This window comes from Tenrec ecaudatus, chromosome 12, assembly GCF_050624435.1.
Source record: "Tenrec ecaudatus isolate mTenEca1 chromosome 12, mTenEca1.hap1, whole genome shotgun sequence".
In the NCBI taxonomy this organism is placed as follows: Eukaryota; Metazoa; Chordata; class Mammalia; order Afrosoricida; family Tenrecidae; genus Tenrec; species Tenrec ecaudatus.
This window is the reverse complement of record NC_134541.1, coordinates 123,311,338-123,330,360: the sequence shown is the minus strand read 5'-3', so window position 1 is coordinate 123,330,360 and position 19,023 is coordinate 123,311,338. Positions and strand designations below refer to the sequence as shown.

At 55.9% G+C, this 19,023-nt stretch overlaps 1 protein-coding gene across 1 annotated transcript; it reads right to left on the bottom strand.

The window, feature by feature from the left end:
- Window positions 1-595: 595 nt before the first annotated feature.
- KDM8 (lysine demethylase 8) lies at window positions 596-16,019 on the bottom strand. Its single transcript, XM_075564644.1, has 8 exons — window positions 15,880-16,019; window positions 10,616-11,139; window positions 8,848-9,014; window positions 7,333-7,465; window positions 4,649-4,693; window positions 2,649-2,798; window positions 1,427-1,519; window positions 596-1,344 (listed from the first exon to the last, which is right to left on the bottom strand). Exons 2-8 carry the CDS (start codon window positions 11,117-11,119, stop codon window positions 1,180-1,182), a joined length of 1,257 nt encoding a protein of 418 aa, XP_075420759.1. The 5' UTR covers window positions 11,120-11,139; window positions 15,880-16,019; the 3' UTR covers window positions 596-1,179.
- Window positions 16,020-19,023: the final 3,004 nt, after the last annotated feature.

Here is a 19,023-nt window from a genome sequence, read left to right as displayed (position 1 = left end):
TAGATCAAAGGTGAGCGTGAACTTTGCAGGGTCTTCTTCTAAATTCTGTTGAGCTGAACTCTACTTGCAGAAGAGCCGGCCCTCGCCATCAAGGACAAGTTGTGAGCATTTTCCTGAGTACATAATAAGTTACAAAACCCTCACTGCCGTTGAGTCAATTCTGTTCTGATTCATCATGACCCCATAGGACAGAGTAGGTACCCCTGTGGTTTCTGAGACTAACTTTATAGGAGCAGAAAGCCTCATCTTTCTCATGAGGAGGAGCTGGTGAGTTTGAACTACTGACCCTGTGATTATCAGCCCAGCCTGTAATCCATTTTGCCACCAGGGACTGCTATAAGAGGATCTGTTTTATTTTACATATCTCTAGGGAGCAGTAAAACCATACTTACCTCATGAGCTCTTGGTCTTTATGCCCCTACATAAATGCCCTCCAATTTGTGCTTTAACAAGCAGGGCCCTTCTGCTGTCAGCTGTCTAGTCAGAGGATTAGGGAGATGGTTTTTTTGGTAACCTAGACATAGGTACAGGGAGATGTTTTAATGGTCAACACACAAAGCCAGCCAAGGTTTGGGGCCTGTTTTATCAGCGCACTCTGCTTTTATTGAGTCGTTGCGTGGGGAAGGAGACTGGAAAGGGGAGAGGGGCTCTGGGCGGGCGCTGGCGATGATTCTGATCCGGGAGCAGGTCACCCACGTGTGAGCCAGCTGGAGATGCAGCAGCAGTGAGGTAGCAGAGGCTCTTCTGTAGGCAGCGTGCACTGGGGTGGCCCCAACAGCGGACAGCTCCCCAGCAAGGGTCCAGCTCCTCAGCATTGCAGGGAAGTACCCCCACCCCACCTCTTTCCCAAGCCTGTAGGCTGCGGCCCTGCCTGACCACCAGGACGTATGGAATTCCGAAGGCTTGGGACAGCAGCAGCCTCTAGTGACTGGGCTTGGAGCCGCAGGAGCTGACACCTCACATGCACACTTCGTCCTCACGGCCGTGTGCCGGGGACTGCACCGCCTCCGCCCCAATCTCACGTGAAGCTGCACGTCCACAGCCTCTGCAGGAGCCTGGTCAGGCCCCAGAGAGTCCTAGGCAGGACTTCCCTCTCATGCTAAGGCAGTGGAGGCTCTTCAGGCTCTCTTTGTGTCTTGGCCCAGACCTGGCCCCAGGTGGGGCTCCCTTGGCCATGGGCTATGACCACCAGAAGCTGACCGAGAAGCTCAAGTCCAGGGCTCGCACATAGTGCCAGTACTTCACGGGGATGAACAGGATCTCCCCGGGGGACAGGACGCAGGACAGGAATGGGGCCTCAGCAAACCTGGGGAACTTCTCCAAGTCGGGGTTCTCCACGTCAACCTGAAGAAAGAAGTCATTTTCCTCAAGGGGTGGGGGGTGGGCAGAGAGGGGCCTGTGTGGTCACAGTGGGGCCAAGGGCTACCTGGCTCGTGTTGTGAAGAAGGTGAGAGTCATGAGGGTATAGAGCGTCCGACTCCTGCGGGGAGTACAGCTGGATGTACTTCCTCCCAATCACCTGGGGAGAGAGCTGACCGTCAGCTGGGGGCCACCTCCGGGAGCTCGGACCCCCAGCTGACTTCCAGCACCCCAGCAGTCCTCTCCATGCCCCCCACTGCAGCCGAGCCCTGCCACAGTTCAGTGTGTGGCTTTCCTGTACATTGATGACGACTAAGTGAAATCTCATTACACTCCCCCCCTTTTATCACAACTAAATGAAACACTGTTTTAACACGCCCCACTAAACTCACTGCCGAACATCGATTCCAGGAGAAAGCCCCCTCTCCACCGCAGAGGGGCTGGGGGTGCACGCTGCTGACATGGCTGAGCCGACAACACACAACCCACCACGTCGCCAGCTAACGATAAGGAAGCAGCTGGCTGTGGCAAGCACTGTTTTAGGGTGCTAACCACCCGATGGCGGGGTTTATTTATCACCACACCCATTTTCCAAATCAACGCCGACTCACGGTGACCCCATAGCACAGGTCGTCTGAGTGGAAAGCCTACTTCTGAGAAGCGGCTGGTGGTTTCCAACTGCCGACCTTGTGCATCGCAGCCCACCGAGGGACGTAGAGATGAGGAAACACCGTCTGTAGCCTTATAGATGGGGCCCCTTCTAGAGGACACTGAGGTGCGGCTCACAAAGCTATCGGCGGCCGAGTGGTGTTCACGCAGGCAGACGAAGAGCCCGTGGTCTCTGCCTTCACTGCTGCCTGTTGCACTGGGCAGCTTGACCACAAAAACGTCCTCATGTCTTCATCCTCTCTAGCTCAAAATGAAAGTTCCCCCACAGTAGTTAGCTGTCCACCCCTTCACCACCCCCTCTCCCGAGTCCTAGGAAGAACCCTTTTGTTCTCATTCCATTCCCTGTCATGGCCTTTGCTGCTGCTGAAGGGCCTGTGAAGTGAGGCTGGGAAGGCGGCTTGGTGGCATCAGGGTCACTTGGGCTGCTAGCCTCAAGGTCAGCGGTTCAAAACCACCAGCTGCACCTTGGGAGAAAGATGGGGTTTTGTACTCCAGCAGAGTGACAGTCTTAGAACTGCACAGGGGCAGCGTTCCCCTGCCCTGTGGGGTCGCCATGAGCCGGCATTGACTCCGCATGGCAGTTTGGGGAGGCTGTGAGGGGCTGGCGAAGCGGCTCTGACCTGAGCTAGGAAGTTCTGCTGGGGATCCTGGTGAAGTGGGGAAACGGTTCCTTGGGGACCAAACCAGGCGTTGATGGTGATCTCGTCCTCGTCCCCATCGCCCAGGCAGCAGTAGTCAGGGATGCTGATGTCCTGCTTCAGCTCGGGGACCTGTGGGTGTTGGGTCAGAGGTCAGCGCAGGGCCACCCGCCCAGACACCAAGTGACCACTGGGAGAAGGGCCCCTTGGGCAATAATGCGATGACAGCAGATTTTACTGTCCAGGACTTGAGCACACAGTGCCAAGAAAGAGTTAGATGTTACTTTAGAATATGTTTCCACGTAATGGTTTCATATTTCCTTTCTTTTAAAAAATACTTGATGTCAGTGCTTTATACTTAAAAACAAATCAGAATTGTGAAGAGTTAACGATTGTTTAAAAAATCAAACGAAAGAAAATGGGATAGAATATTTATCGAATCTCTGGAGGACGCCATTTGTACATTTTAAACAACATAAAAGCCAATCAACTAGCTAACTTGAGGTAACTGGTAAAGGAGGGATTCATGTAGAGCTCGTACACATCAACAAGGAACAGAAGGTCCTCAGGCATAAATGACACACGTGACGAAAGGACAAAGCCCAGGCGATGCATGGAAGCTAATTAGAAGGGTGTCTGTCCTCAGCTGAAAACAAGATGCGAGCAGTGCGTCCTGGACTTGCAGGGGGGAGGGGCCTGAGGGGCTGGATGCCAGCTCTCCAGGTGGGCACTGCCAGTTCAGCTACCAGGCTTTGCCGACATGGTTGTGCGTGACAAGCTAACAAATCAGCCATCCCTTTCCCAAGTGTCTTCTCACCCCTCCAGCTGCCTCCAGCCACCCCCACCCCCAGTCCCCTACCACCCTTTGGGATATGCTGACTGACATCTCCTCAGGGACCAATCTAGGCCTGGGGCGGGACTTCCTACTAAAAGCAAAGCAGGGGCCTCCCGCTCCTTATTGGAGGTGGTCAGTCCATTGCAGGTGGTCAGTCCATCTACTGGATGTTCAATTCCCACTGGCTCCGTGTTCACGGCCACATGTCACCTTCAAGCCTGGCTGGTCCCCACGTCAGGACGTCCACCCCACTCGATCCTTCTGCAGACCACGCTTCTGTTTCAAAACCCAAGAGCCACTTGCCGGCACACCAGGCAAGTGTGGTGGTCAGGGAGGGTGGAGCCGGTGGTCCAGGCTCACTTGGAAAGAACTCTGGTCTCAACATGAAGGAACTGCAAACTGCCTGACCAGCTCTCCAGAGGTGACCTTCAAGGCCCACCCACCAGAGCTGACCTCTGCCCTTGCTCTGCTGTGCTGGGTCCAGGTCCCCCTTAGCAGTGACCCTGACCAGTGACAAACCCCTCCCTCTCCTCCCCTTTCCAGGCAGACACTGTCCCAGGGAACCCCTGCCTGGCCCACCCACCTGGGGGCTCGGGCAAGGTCACACAGCATGGCCAGCCCTGCTGGGTCTTCAACTCCAGTCAGCAGGTTGGCTGTTTGGATTCCAGACGAGTCTTCCTGGACTCCGAAGTCACCTTCAACAGGTATAGCCCAAGGTCCACATGACTAACCAGGACTGGGTACCCAAAGAAACCCAAGCCAGCCTACGCCCAGCAGAGGGGCACAGGCCCGACAGCATCCGGCCTGCACAGAAGATGCAGGGCTTGCCTTCTGAGCGGGGCTGACTTCCCTACCTGGGTCAGCTCTGCCTGCTGCCCCTGACTGCTTCCAGAGACCTGGTGCCTCAGCACTGACCATGCTGGGACTTCAGACCTGCCTGCAGCCTCCTGGGCCCTTGGCCCAGGCTGCAACCTCTCCCAGTCCAGGCTTCCTGGACTTGGGGTATCAGTCTCAGGTCTGGTGGAACAGAGGGAGCCCCAACCCACTGCAGTGAGCAGCACCCAGAGGCACAGTGGGTGGGTGCTGCTACAGCAAGAGGGGGAAGGGGAGAATCAGAAGAAGAGAGATGCGTGGTCTCTGGGCTTACCTGGTCAAAGAGCTGGTGCTGAGCGAGGTATCCGACGTCCTCTGGCTAATCCTCGGAGAAAAACCACAGGGGACAGGAAGGCCGTGAGCTGGGGGGGCCATCACCTCTGGACTGGCAGCTCTCAGCCCAGTGTGCCCCCACCCTGCCTACCAGCACCACCCCTGCACCCCGACCTGCTTGTTGCTCCTCCCCACCTGCCCCAAGTCACACTGAGTCTCCTTCTGAACTGAGGGCCAGGAGATGGGCCCAGGTCCGCTGAGGTCACTTATGGAAGGAGGCCAGGCCTTTGGCAATGGAACTGGAAGCACAGACGTGTCGTGAGAGGCGTGCTTGTCTTCCCTGCAGCCTTTCCCCCAGGCTCGTCTGCTTGCTTCATCCCAGGATCCCACTGCCCACAGCGAGCACAGGGGACAGATGGAGGCCTGAGTGACCACAGACTGAGAGTAACCACAGGGGACAGAGTAGAGCTATACTACAGGGCCTCAGTGACCGAAGGGGACAGAGTGACCGCAGGCGACAGAGGAGCTGCCCCACAAGGCCTCCGTGTGACTGCAAGGGACAAAAGCTGCATCACAGGCTCTCCAAGGCTGCACACTTCACAGAAGCAGATGCCTCATCTTCCTCCCATGGAGTGAGCAGTGGCCTCAAACTGCCACCCTCAGTTGGCTGTCCAACGCTTTCCCACTACCCCCCACCCCCGAGCCCCCAGGGCTCCCAGGGGCGGGTCTGTACCATGAATTCTGCTCTTCCTCTTGGTGGGCACTCAGGCTGCTAACACTGCCAATGTCTCACCAGCCCCGACTCCTGGTCCTGCCACTTCTGTGATGCAGGCTTCCAAACAGACCGGCGGAGTCAGGGGGGGGCGGTTATTCTCCCCAAGGCTCCATCACTTATCTTCTCCCAGTGATTACTGGGAGGCCCGTTTCCCTATGTGTCAGCATGTTACTGGACAGCATCCATCTGTAAAGTCTTGCCAGGCCGGCGGGTGTGAAGGCTAGTACTTTTTATATGGGATTCCACAGAACTGGAGGGTCTCTGGGATTCTGGGAGGCTCAGGCGGGGCAGAGCAGGAGCTCTCAGGTTGACGCTACACAGAGAGGGTCCTAGAAGTGGACTGAAGGTCCGGCTTGGCCACACCCGACGCCCCTGTCTGCCATCTCTCTCCCTGGTCCCTGCCCTTTTATTTTTTCCTTCCAACCAGTGCTCCTCAGGCTGGCCTGGGGCTGGACCCTGCAGCTCTCTGCCTCCTGCAGCACCTGGCAGGAGGACCTGAAGTCCTTGTCATCCGCGCGCAGCCAATGCGTGCTGCGCTGAGAACCACGTGTCAGCCCTCACCTCGCTGGGAGGTGGCCGTGGCTCACCCCACTTAGAAGCCAGGGAACTGAGGGGTCAAGAGACCGGCACGGCTGGCAGGGGCAGAGCGAGGCTTCAGTGGGTTCTATATCCCCAGCCCGTGTCCAGTGGGGTTGTGCCACAGGCTTCCTCCAGCAGAGCGACACAGCACCGGGCTTCCCAGCCGGAGAGCCCTGTGTGCACTGTGGACATGGCGGTGGGGAGGCTCCACGGGTGGCAGTGAACGGAATGGAGGCGAGGCAGGAGGGAATGAGGAGAGCCGGTGGGCATGGACAGCGTAAGTGAGCACAGGACAGCACTGGAGAAGGACACACCTTGCCGGTGAGGGGCTACAGAGACGGGTGAGGGAAATGGGGACGGGGCTCTGGGTGGTCCCCTGGAGTTGAGTTACAAGGCTGAGACGGCCTAGGGGAACAACTGTGAGGCCAGCAGAGCCACCAGCCCGGACCCTTTGATTGCAGTGGATCATAACAACATCCGACCGGGACTTTCAGCTCCTGGACCTGGGGCTGCCTTTCCAGGCAGCTGCTGGGGTGGTGAGTGATGCGGCAATCCAGCACCCTTACAAAGGACCCTCACCTCAGGGCGAGGAGAGGCTGCTGAGAGCACGGCCTGGGCGACCATCCAGTCCCGAGGTCCAGCACGCCTGCAGGCTTCCCTGGAGGAGCCAAGAGGGATGGTGCAGCCACTCTAGGGCATGACCAGCTCCAGTCTGTGATCTGGGCCTCAGGGGCAGACACCCCCTACTGCCCGGCCCCATCAGTCTGAAAGGATAAAATGGCGCAGCTGCCTGGAGGACATCCTGGCTGGTCCTCACCAAACCTAGCACGCAGCCACCGGTGACCCAGGCATGTCTCCGAGGGAGCTGGACCGCGCGCCACAAGGGCTGCGCACCAATGTTCCCTGCGGCGTCACACCCGAGGTCGCCGGCTGATGGGCAGGGGAGACTGGGCTGAGCAGCATGTGCCACGACAGGGACCAACCTCGGGAAACACCGTGCTCAGTGAAGGCAGCTGCCTGCACCCGGATCCGGCCAGATGGACTGACCAGACAGCAAGCCAGGGGCCGAGGGGAGGGGAGGGCAGAACAGGCTACAACATTTTTCTCTTTGGGCATTTCAAAATGTTGTGGAATTCGACAGTGTTGATTTCATGAAGAGGTGAAAATTACTGCCCTTCCAAATCTTGGAAGGGAGTCTCTGCGTGGGGCTGGCCACGCGCTGACCTTCCTGCTGCCCAGACTGTCGGTGTCCCCAGGATGCGCCCTCAGGGACCGGGAGTCTTCCTGCTGGCCCTGAACGAGCTCTCTCACAACCAGGCGGGCCAACGCACCTCATTCACGATGTAGCTGCTGATGAACTCGTTGACGGTCATGAGTCTCTGGGACCACTCCTCGTCGGTGTACCTGGAGCCCACTTCCACTGGGACAGTTCGGCAGCCAGCAATTTCTTGGATATATTCCAAACTGTTAGAAAAACTAGGAACCGTTAGTAGGCTGGCTGCCTATGGACACCGATGGGTTGCCCCTCATGGTGGGTGCTGTGCGAACTACTTAACAGACTGCCTCCCACCCAGTCTTACAAAACCCCTATCAACCCCCACCCCCCTGCCCCACTTCTCTGACCAGGCGGCTCGGGGACAGGAGTCCAGTAGGACTGTCGGCCGGGGCAGGCACTTGGCAGCCACATAGGCTGGGCCAGCAAACCTGGCAGCTTGGCCTTTCTGTTGGGCTATTTCCCTGAGCAAATGGTGGGCACAATAGTGCCTGGCCTCTGACTCTGGTGGCCTGGGACGACCAGGAGACCTCTGCATGGCACTTCCCCTCTTGGAGGCCCCTGCTCTTCATTTGTAAAATGGACACAAGGGGACTGCCTGCCTGCCCCTGTAAACCAAACTCATGGCACCGACCACTCATAGTTGTCCTTTGGGACAGAGAGCCGAGACGGCCACTCTCCCCAGGAGCAGGAGCCTCATCTCTCTCCTGCTGTGGGTTCACACTGCTCACTTTATGGTTAGTAGCCTAATGCATAATCCACCATGCCCACCAAGACTCCCTCTGTGAAAACCAACCCCCAGACTTGCCGCCACTGAGTCATGCCAACTGCCTGTGGGTTCTTGAGACCGTAACTTTTTATGGGGCTAGAAAGTGCCCCCTCTTTCTTCTGCAGAGCAGATGGTGGTTTCAAACTGCTGACCGTGCAGTTAGCAGCCGAATGCATCATCTCTGCCCACCAGGGCTCCTCTCCGAGAGAACCAGGGGGGATACAATGAGGGAATATGGCCTGTGCTTGCCAGGGGCCCTGGGACTTGGCAAAACTAGTAGCAAATTTACTATAATGGGTGCTGTGTCAGAACTCCGCCCCACGTGCCAGTGGTAGCCACTGGCCCAGAGCCGCCACTGCCACAAAGACAGTCGGCTGCTGGCCTTTCCTACGACACAGCCATGCACCACAGTCCAGCTACTGCTGCCTTGTGGGTCTGAGGAGGGACAGAGGACCAGTCACACACATGGACACAGCAACCAGGGACCCCTCCATCTCAGGGCTCTGAGAAAGGCAGGGCAGCCGCCGAGATCCTGCAGACTTGCAGACAGGCTGGAGAGGAGCATGCCTGAGGTGCTGGCTGACAACGACTGAGGACGAGCAGGCAGTGTCAGGGAAGGGTCTCCTAGCCTTTGGCCTACATTTAGAGCCCTGGCCTTTTTCATTCTTTTTAGCCCCTCGGCGATCAACCCAGGGGCTGGGAGATGGAGGCCGCATTTACTCAGGGACGAGATAGGAAGTCACGGAGTCCCGAGGCACCCTAAAGTGGGGAGAGGGGCCTCGGTGCCTTCTGAGTGCCACCCACCTCCACTTCTTCATGCACGGCCAGTGGCTGGCCACGCCTTCCAGGATCACAGGCCTGCCTGGGACCAGGAAGTGCTTCTTGAAATACTCGAGGGACGGGCGGTGAAGCCGGGGGACAGCGCTCTCTGACGTCACGGCCGGAACCACGCTGGGACTGCTCTTGGCCCTCTGTGTCAGAACGACACAACACAAAGCAGAGAGTCACAATCGGAGGCATTTCCACCAGGAATGGCAGCAAGGGTAGGGTCGTTTAGGTGGCTTTACCAACAACAAACAAACGTTGAGGAGCTCACGGTGTTTCGCCATTTCATTAAGACACCTATCTGTTCAAGGGATAAAGGCAGGACACGCTGCCCGTCCAGGTGGTCTGCGACAGAGCAGCTCTGGTCTAAACATCTCTGTTCTGTTTGCTCCGTGACAGTACGAGCCCCCGCTCTTCAACCCAGTCATTGATCTAAAGCCGTTTCCAGGCCGCTGCCTCCCGGCCCTCCGTGAGGGCTTAACCCTGTCGCACATGGATGTCCCGGCCTGGGGCCTCATCTGCAGTAGGCAATGGCACCGGAGGTGCACTTCCCAGGACCAATGCTGGCACCGGCCAGCCCGCACTCCCACGGCTGGGCCCACACTGCAGTCCCAGGCACCACTGTGGCGACAGTGCAGGGAGGCCTCTGAGGTGGGTTTCCCTTGGGCAGGCTGACCCTGACTGCCGGCCCCCGACCTCACCCCGAGAGGGGAGTTCTCCGACAGCCTGGCTGGAATGTAAACTCCACGGGGACACAGTCACGGCCCATCTCGGCGGCTCCCTCCAAGTCTGGCCGCCACTGGCATCTGATAAAACCACTGAGCTAAGCCCACCCAAAGCAAAGATGGGGCTCCGAGAGGGCAGGAGACCTCCTGAGCTACACATCATATGCTCTCTTGAGACATGGGACAGAGAGCTGTCCGCATGCTGCCCTGCCTTCTAACAGGTCAACTCCCACACCATGCCCGTGCCCCTCGCAGCCCTGGCTATTCCACGAAATACCATCTGCGGATAGAACAGCCCCAAAGGGGCCTCCTGCAGCTTGTGCCGCTTGCACCCCCCTTTTGACAGAGGGGGGCTCAGACGCATCTTCATGTGTGCACCCCAGCCCCGATGCACAGCCTGTCTGTGTCCTGGCCTCTGTCTCCCATGATCTTCCCTGTTGCTCAGGAAGCCGCTGGTGTGTATAGGACTCTGGTCTGTGCACACAAGCAACACAAGCACGGCTCTGAGAGGCCTACCAGACTGGTCACAGGAAGAGAAGCAAGGTTCCACCTAGCATCAGTCTCGGAGACTCGGGTGGCCAGGGCAGTGGCGAGACGTCAGCAAGCTGACTTGAAGCGCTGTCAGAAGCGGGCCAAGCAGGTGGCAACTCACCCACCCAACGAGCCCGTGCGGCTTCTCTCAGGGAGCACAGCGCTTCAGCCCCCCTCCCCGGCAAAGGTACTGCTTTTGTAGAAACGGAAAAATATATTCTTTTAAACTGGGAACACGGCCCAAGCTGCTCCATGGCGATATGAAGGCACTTCAACAAAGTTCATGGAAGGATTCTACTATCCCTTAATTTCATCTTTCTTTTTGTCCCCCACCCCCACTCCTCGCATTCCATTTTTCCAGGAACTTTTTGAACTTGGCTCTTTCGTGCTCAGCCATGGCGGAGTCAGCCTGGCTCGGCCTGGAAGACACTTCCAGAAACACATGCTGCCGGGCTCTGTGGGCAGCAGTCAGCCACACTCGCATGGGCTACCTTGGCGCTGGGCGGGCCCGGCGCTGGGCCCTGGGCTGGCCTCTCTCCAGAGAGCAGGTGGGCCTGCAGGATGGTGGCGACTTTCAAGAGGATGTCCCCGAGGACGGCTGCCCCCATCAGCAGGCCCATGTCGCAGACCCTCAGGGCGGCTGTCACGGCGGCAGCGTCTCCGGGCACCTCGCACAGACACATGGCTTTTAGAAGGCAGCCCAAGGAGTACACCTGGCGCCAGCCTTTGTCCACGTCCTGCCAGGGCCCCGTGTTGAGCTTCTCCCAGGCGTAGTCCAGGAGCACCTCGCTGGTGTGCAGACACTCGCTGGTCCGGCCCTCGTACAGGGACTCGGCAGCCTGCTGCAGCAAGGCCACCACAGGCTTCTCCACCTGCTGGCCCAGGTCCAACTGCAGGCCTTCTTGCGTGCGCGGCAGGAGTGCCTTCAGGGCCTCCTTGAGGGCCAGACCTGTTCCCGCCTGGGAGTCTTCAAGATGGCTGGAGCCTTCTGCCATCTGGCTCAGTCTCACGGTGCCTGGAGGAGGAGGAAGATAAAAGTTAGCGCCCCGAGCAGCCCTGGCTCCCTAAGACCTGACCCCACAGTGCCCTGCTCTTGTCCTTGCTAACACACACCTCACTGTGCCAACTGCTAACAATGATCTCTGGAAGGCATGAACTCTGAGGTGGGACCCACTCTACCCGCAGGGCCTGGTGCAGCCCCTGGTGTGCAGTGGGACCTGGATAAGTGTTTCATCAGCGGGACCTGCTGGAATGCCTCTACCATCCTTCCTCTATCTGGCATACTCCTACCCCACCCTGGCGGCCCATTTTTAAAGGACCCATTGTGCCAGGCTAGAAGCCCTGGTGGCAGGGTGCTTACGAGCTGGGCTGCCAACTGGAAAGTGAGCAGTTCAAAACCACCAGTGGCTCCGCAGGATAAAGATGGGCTTTCTACTTCCATAGACAGTTCCAGTCTCAGGAACCCACAGGGGCGGTTCTACAGGGAAGCTCAGAGTTGGGCCTGCCTCAGTGGCAGTGAGTGTAATGCCTGCGTATCTGGCTGCCCGGGATAAAAACGTCAGGCCGTGGCTGACAGCAGGTCTTCCAGAAGCATGTCAAAGGAATGCATGCTTACTGCTCAGGGAAGACACCTACAAACAGCTCGTTCAGAAAGGGGAGTCCCGGGGTGGCACCCACACGGGCCCTCGGGAGAAAAGCCTGGCCTCTGGGTGGATTTGGAAGGAGCCTTGCTGGCCAAGTGGTTATGCATTGGACTGTTACCACAAGGTAAGCAGTTCGAAACCACCCGCCGCTCCATTGGAAAAAGACAGGCATTCTACTCCCCTAGAGATAGACAGTCTCGGAACCCAGACTACCTTTTCGTACAGGGGAGTCGGCATCGACTCAAAGGCAGCGTAAGTTTTTCGGGTGGACTTGAGCCTGCAACCTTTTGGTCAGTCACTAAGCACACTAACCACCTGCACGACCTTCTCGGCCTCCTGGAGGTCTTGGTCACATCTGGCAGGAACTTCCTTGACCACCTGAAATGCTCCCCGGTCCAATCTCCCAGGACTGTCGACAGACACACATACACACACACACACACACACACACACACACACACACACACGGGGCAGTTCAGTTCCTATAAAAAGAACCTGGCAACTGGCCCCACCCCCACCCCTGAGTCTTATCCGTGGAGCGTCTTATATGAGCCTTAAAAAGCAACCTCACGAAGTCTCATCCTGAGCATCCAAAGGACCTCAGGGGCCTCTTATCCTGGCTCCTCACAAAGGCCTGTAAACCGGCCTCCCCAACAACCACTTAGCCGCCTCACTATAAAACTGCCTTCCGCTGGGGCCAATATACCAGCTTGGTAAACTGGTGTCTAACAGTGGCTGTGTAAACCTGCCAGCCTCCCGGGGTGGTTCAAACGGGCCAGACACTGGTTCCTCGGATACCGATTATGGGCTTTGTAAGCTGACCTCCCAGGAGCGCCCTGCAAAACGACCCCTCTTGGGGCTCAGATGGAGCTTCCACCGCCCGCGCCCTGAGCTTGTCCCAGGTGATGCTTCCTGTGTGTTGTAGCCAGACCCCCAAGATGGCCTTGTGCCCAGTCTCCGGCTGCTTTGCACTGTGGTCTTGGTGGTGTTTGCACCACGCTGGCCATGACGCACCCTCTTACAGACCCAGTGAGCGAGCTGTCTGGGACGAGTCCTCAAGTTGGCGGTACAAGTTTCCTTGAAGGAATGGAATGGCCTTATAAAAAGACCTTCAGAGACACGCTCCATCAGCATAGTGTGATGGCCTTGCGGGGGCGGCGGGAGCTAGTTTCCTTTCTCTATGGTGAACTAAGGAGGGGAGTGGTTTACATTGCAGACCATCAACTCTGCATCCAACAGCTCTGGGCAGCTTTCCGCACTGCTTCAGTCTGCGCCCACGGAGGTGGCCTCCCGTGGGGCCTTGTGATGGATCTGAAATGCTGGCCCCCGACAGGGCCTTACGTTGGCCGCATGTAGCAATGACTTTCCACAGCGAGATGGCATGATGGCCACATGGGTCTGAGTGGGCTCCTGGCCTGACTCCATCTGCTTCCCAGAACCTCTGGCCGTTTGGTCCTTGCAGTCTACTAAAGAATCTTTGTGGGAGGAGCCACGTGCTGCTGTCTGAAGCACTCTTCCAGGGTTGCCCTGTAACCTCTATTAAGGACAGTCTCTCCTCACATATTGGGTCCTTGTCTGAAGTCCAGGCCAAATGACCTCTCGGATTTAAAAAAAATTTTTTTGTAAACCAGTCTTCCACAGGTTGCTCTATAGGGCCAGGATTCTCTTAGTCTGTCAATCTACCCCCCGGGCCTGGTCTCATGCTGGCTCTCAGGCATGTGGGCATGTCCTTTGAAGAGAAAGGCCCGGGTTGGGCTGTGTGAAACGCCTTCTCTTGGTTGTCTGAAGCACTCTTCCAGGGAACAGGTCTCACATGGCTTGGCGGCAGCAGCCTCTGACCACCAGCCGTCTGCAATGGCCTTGCCTGTGCTAACAAGCACAAGAAAGAAGAAAATGTTATAAACTTGGTGGTCGTGATGATTACGCACCTTTTTTACATGTGACTAAACCTTCATATGTGAATTGTAGGTCAACAAAGAGTTTTTAAATTCTTTTAAAAAGATATGACAAAATAATAATTTATAAATTATCAAGGGTTTATGAGGGAGGGGGCAGAGGGGATGGAAGGGAAAAATGAGAAGCTGATGCCAGGGGCTTAGGTGGAGAGCAAATGTTTTGAGAATGATGAGGGCAATGAGTGTACAAATGTGCTTTACACAGTTGATGTATGTATGGATTGCGATAAGGGTCATGAGCCCCTAATAAAACAAAAAAACCCCAAAGATTTTAGCTCACCACGCACTGGCCTTAAAAGACCTCTGGTTGGTCACAGAGAGCTTTGGTAGTTTGGGATTGGTGACTGTTCTTCTGGGGATGACACCAGGCACAGAAAACACCCGAGTGACCTTGTGTCCTGGCTTTGTAAAGTTGGCCTTGCAGAGTGTCACCCATACTGGCCTCAGGTCATGAGACGGCTTCCAAGGGCAGGTCAGATAGAAGCTGTGTAAACAGTTTTCAGTGTCCTGTGTCTTAGCTTGCTCACTTAGCCCTTCTGAACTCTTTCTAGAAAGGCTTGTTGGGGTATGAAATGCTCTTCTTGGAAAACAGGTCAGATATGTTTTACATGGGCCGCCCTCTCAGAGTGGACTTCATCTGCGCTTTATAAAGCTCCCTCCCAGGAGCCTAGTAAAAGGCTTCTGGTTGGTTGTATTCAACAGAGGAGTCAGGAATAGGCGGTAGGCAACTGCTCCTGTGGATGCGGGGCCCTGGAGGTCACCATCTCCTTAGAGTTCGTGCAGCATGGGCTTCGTGCACTGGACTTGGGTAGCTGTTAGTCACAGTCCAAGGTTCCAGTTGGCTATACAAGAGAGCCTCCTTCTCAGGAACTAGTGGTGTGAGTTCCCTAACTTAAAACCAACTTCCCTAAGGCAGCTCTTGGACGATCTCCCCATGCCTCCCGACGTCTCAGCATGGCACCGTGTGGTGCTTGTCAGGTGCCCATGAGTTGGGCCCCCTCAGAGCAACCGTGTATAATGGAATGAAATGCTGCCCGGTCCGGCGCCATCCTCAAACCTGTTCTTAGGTTTGAGCTCACTGATGCTGCCACTGTGTCAGTCCATCTCATGGCGGGCCTTCCTCTCTTTTGCTGCCTTGGTACTTTACCTACCAAGCGTGATGTCCTTCTCCAGAGACTCATCCCTCCTCTACCCTGAGAGCACTGTGTAGGTGCCCCAGAGCGTCCAGGCTTCACCAGCCCTCACCTGCTTCCCGGGAGCAGGTCGCCTGGGAATTTTGTGATTTCTCCAATTCCGTTGTGGCATCATCACACAGAACCCCCCAAAAGAATCGCCTTCTGGAGAGCGGTGTCAGTTTGTCCACAGAAGTTCCGATAATATCCCACAAAGCCTGCTTTAAGGGCACGAGGGTGACTCTGGCCTTCTGCACCACGCAGTCTCAGGCTGGGTGCTCTCCAACTCCTACCCAGTCCCTCATCTTGGGCTTACAGGTAGCCCTTCTCAACGAGGGTGACACAGGATCCGTGACACTGCTGGACCTTGCAGAAGGCAATGTGATACCGGTGTCGTTAATGCTTTCCCTTGGAGGGGCTCAGGCGGCCTCATGCACAGGCCGGTGGTGGTCTGACATGCGCGGTCCCGCCAGGTGCGCACGCGCTCACCACTTTGCACCCCAGCCTGGGACCCTTCTCTACCTATACCCGCACCCCCATCAGCACTTCGGGCGGCCCACCTCCGGGCCGATGGCAAAGGCCTGGCGGCCAGCAGCGACAACGGATAACTACCAGGGGGCTACAAAAAAAAAAAAAACGAACACCGAAACGACACGCCCACGAGCTTTGACTGACAGCACACACTGCGCAGGCGCGAGAAAGCCGCCGCCGGACGGGCCTCACGCATGCGCAGAGCAAAACGCACGCCGGAAGAGTAGCACCGCGCACGCGCGGGTCTCCCGGCTCTCCGGCGGCGCAAGAGCAGCTCAGGCTACCCGGCGGTCCCCGTTTCCCTCGGAGGCGAGTACGGCGCACGCGCGGGCCGCCCTCCTTCCGCCTCCTCTCTCTCCGGACGCCCCGCGGCCCGCCCCATCCCATCCCATCTCATCCGGGCCTCCTCAGCGGCTCCCGAGCCACAGCCGTTCACGCAGGTGCTCAAACTGACCTTCCTGTCGCCTGGCAGGTGTCGAGTCGCCCCCGCGCCGGCCAAGCTACACCCGCGGCGCTCCCACCTCCCACGTAACCCAAGGCTCGAGGTGGGTCGATCGCTCACTGTCCGTCTGGTTTCCCTGGCGTGCCTAGGAGCGCCGAGTGATCGATGCCCCGCCCCGCCCCGCCCCGCCCGGGGTAAAGTAACTTGCACGCGTGCGGGCCAAATGGAAAGGGTGGGTCTTTCCAGGTGAGCAACACCTGCTTCTACCTCTGCAGCAGTTGTAACCCAACCGAGCCGTTCCACTTCCACTATTTTGTCGAATCCCTGCCCTCTCTATTTAATTGGTGGTGTTAGGTGCCATGAAGTTGGTTTCAACCCATAACGACCTTGCAAGAGGTTGAAACACTCCCGGCCCTGCAGCCATGGTGACAATTCGTCTCATTTAGGGCCTTGCTCTTTTTCACTGCCCCTCCACGTCACTAAACATGCTGTCCTTCCCCAGAGACCGGTCTCATGACAACATGACTAAAGTACGTAAGATTAAACCACCCTTCCCTCGAAGGAGCCTTCTGGCCAGTCTTCTTCCAAGACGGATCAGTTTGTCCTTTTAGCAGGCCATGGTACATTCAATATTCGAAAGCACCACAATTCAAATTCAGATCTAATGAAGCTAATCCAGTAGCCAAATGTTTAAGCTAAGCATGAGTCACTGCCATCGAGTCATTACAGAGCCTGAATTTGAACCCCTCAACTGCTACGTCCTCGGTCTGTGGGGCCAAAAGAACCTAGCCAGTGTGGAGTGACGTGCCCGTGGCCTGGCACCCTGCCCCTCAGCCTCGGTCCTGGGTAGTGCAGGTCACTGGAAGGTGGAGGATCTTTTGTTTGTTTTTAGCACACTCCTTTTGGTCCTTAAGAAGCAGGCCCTTGGCAGCTATTGAGCAGAGGCAGAACGTTCTGCTGTATCGTGCTTGGAGTCTGCAGAAAAGGGAAAGGAAGTTGATTACTGGCCAGTGGTCAAATGCTCAGCGCTACTTGCAAAGTTGGCAGTGCAGACCCACCATTTATGGTTAGAGCAAACCAGCCTCTGACAACCGCGGGGTCTGTAGGCACCACTGTACGGTTATAATATATAAAGATCATAGTAAAGTCATGGAAGATAGGAGAGGAAGTAAAATAAAGGAGTCAGACACGTGTTATGGTAGCATGCTCACCTCCGGGATGGCCATGATCGCAGCAGCTAGGTCCGCGCCAAGAGCGGGAGGAGGAGAGGATATATTTCTAATCAAGGCTTATATATACCTAGAGGGAGAACAAACCTTCCTGATTACAGGTAACCACATACTTAACAGGAAGCGGTAGTCCAATTAGCCTTCCCAGGACAGGATGAGGATGAGCTACGGGTGTGTACACAATAGGAAGGGGAGAAGATGGGCCAACCCTAGATTCAAGGTGGCAGCCTAACCTTGGTCCTGCTAGAGTTGGCTTGACTTTGTCTCTGGACGTTCTCCTTCAGGTATGCAATCCACTATTCTTATCAGCAGGAAGTGGGCCCCACCTATGGTGGGACAGACAGTAGTGTCTGATTCCTCTGGATGGCTGATGTCCTCAGGAAGAAAACTTCTAAGCAGCTGCCTACACAATGCACTAGCAAGCAGGTGACAACCTGGGGAGAAACTGCTCTGTTTCCCGCAGTTTACTCTGTAGGAGGAAGACGTGGCAGTAGACTTCTTTAAAGATTCAACCCAAACCAACCCTTTGTGATCCATGGGTTCATTCTGACGTACAGCAACCCCATAGCACCCTGACACACCCCCTATGACCAGTAAATGACCTCCTCCCCATTTTCAACTAACTCTCATGTGGGCAGAACGTGCCACTTCTGTCAATATTGCCAACAACCTGCTGCTTAGGGAGGGTGCTCAATCAAACGAAACACCCCCATAGGACAGAGTGGGAGGTTTGGTGGCATAGTGGATACTGCATTTGGCCTCTAACCACAAGATCATTGGTTCCAAACTATCAGCCTCTCCAAGGGACCTGCCTGTTCCTGATAAGGATTCACAGCCTCCGGAACTCAGAAGGGTCGGGTCGGTTCAACCCTGTCCCGTAAGATCACTGAGGCAGAATTGACATGATACTAGGTGCCATCGAGTCGGTTCCAAACCATATCAACCCTGTGCACAATAGAACAACACGATCTTCGTAATTGTTCCTGTTGATGTGATACCAGTGCGTTTATAGGACAGAGTAGAACAGCCCCATATGGTGTCCGTGGCTGTACTCTTGAGTAGAGAAGACCCCCTCCCCCCCAAGGATTTTCTCCTGTGGAATGGCTTGTGGGTTTGCGTCTCCAACCTCAGGGTTGGCAGCCCCTCAAGAGCCTTCCACAGTGACATTCAGGATGAACAAAATAGGACAAACACAGGAAGGCCTGGGAATGGAGGGAGCTCGGCAAGAACTGGACGGGGGGGATGGTGCCAGAGTTTAAATTGCGAGGAATGCCGTGGATGACAGTGGAAGGCCAAGACTCATTTGCAGGGTCCGGGCCCAGTGAATTAAGCCTGCAGCAAGTCCCTTCGGATCACAGCAAGGGATGTGAAAGCCCTGTTATCCGACAGAACAAGAGTCAGTGATGGCAGACGTAGTTAGGTCAAACTGTAACATTGTTTGGTCTCTCTTTGGGCCCATTTTAAAGCTGTTTCCGTTTTAAAAAGTGAAGGGGAGATCCACATGGATGAAGCCCCTGGTGAATCGTGTCTGACCATGGACCAGGCATGTGGATAACCTTGCTAGCAGGTTGGCTGCAAGGGGGAGTGGACCGTTACAGATGCAGTCAGGTTAAAGTCACCACCCTATCACTTGAGCTCCCTTACGGTCCACTTAAATGTGCTCTAGTTTTTTATATTGATGCTTTTATTCAAACGACGTTTTTAAAAATCTGTTTTACTTTGTTATTCTTGTTAGTTTTTGTTTTTTAGTATTTTTCTGTGTATGAAATCTAGGGTAGGTAAATTCACAGAGACAGTGACTGGCTTGGTTCCTTGAGGGTATGGCAGGCGAGGTGGGAGGGAAATTAGGATGAAGAAAATGTTCTAAAACTCACTATGGTGATGTTGTGCAACTCTTTTTGATGTGATAAAACTATTGTATGAGATG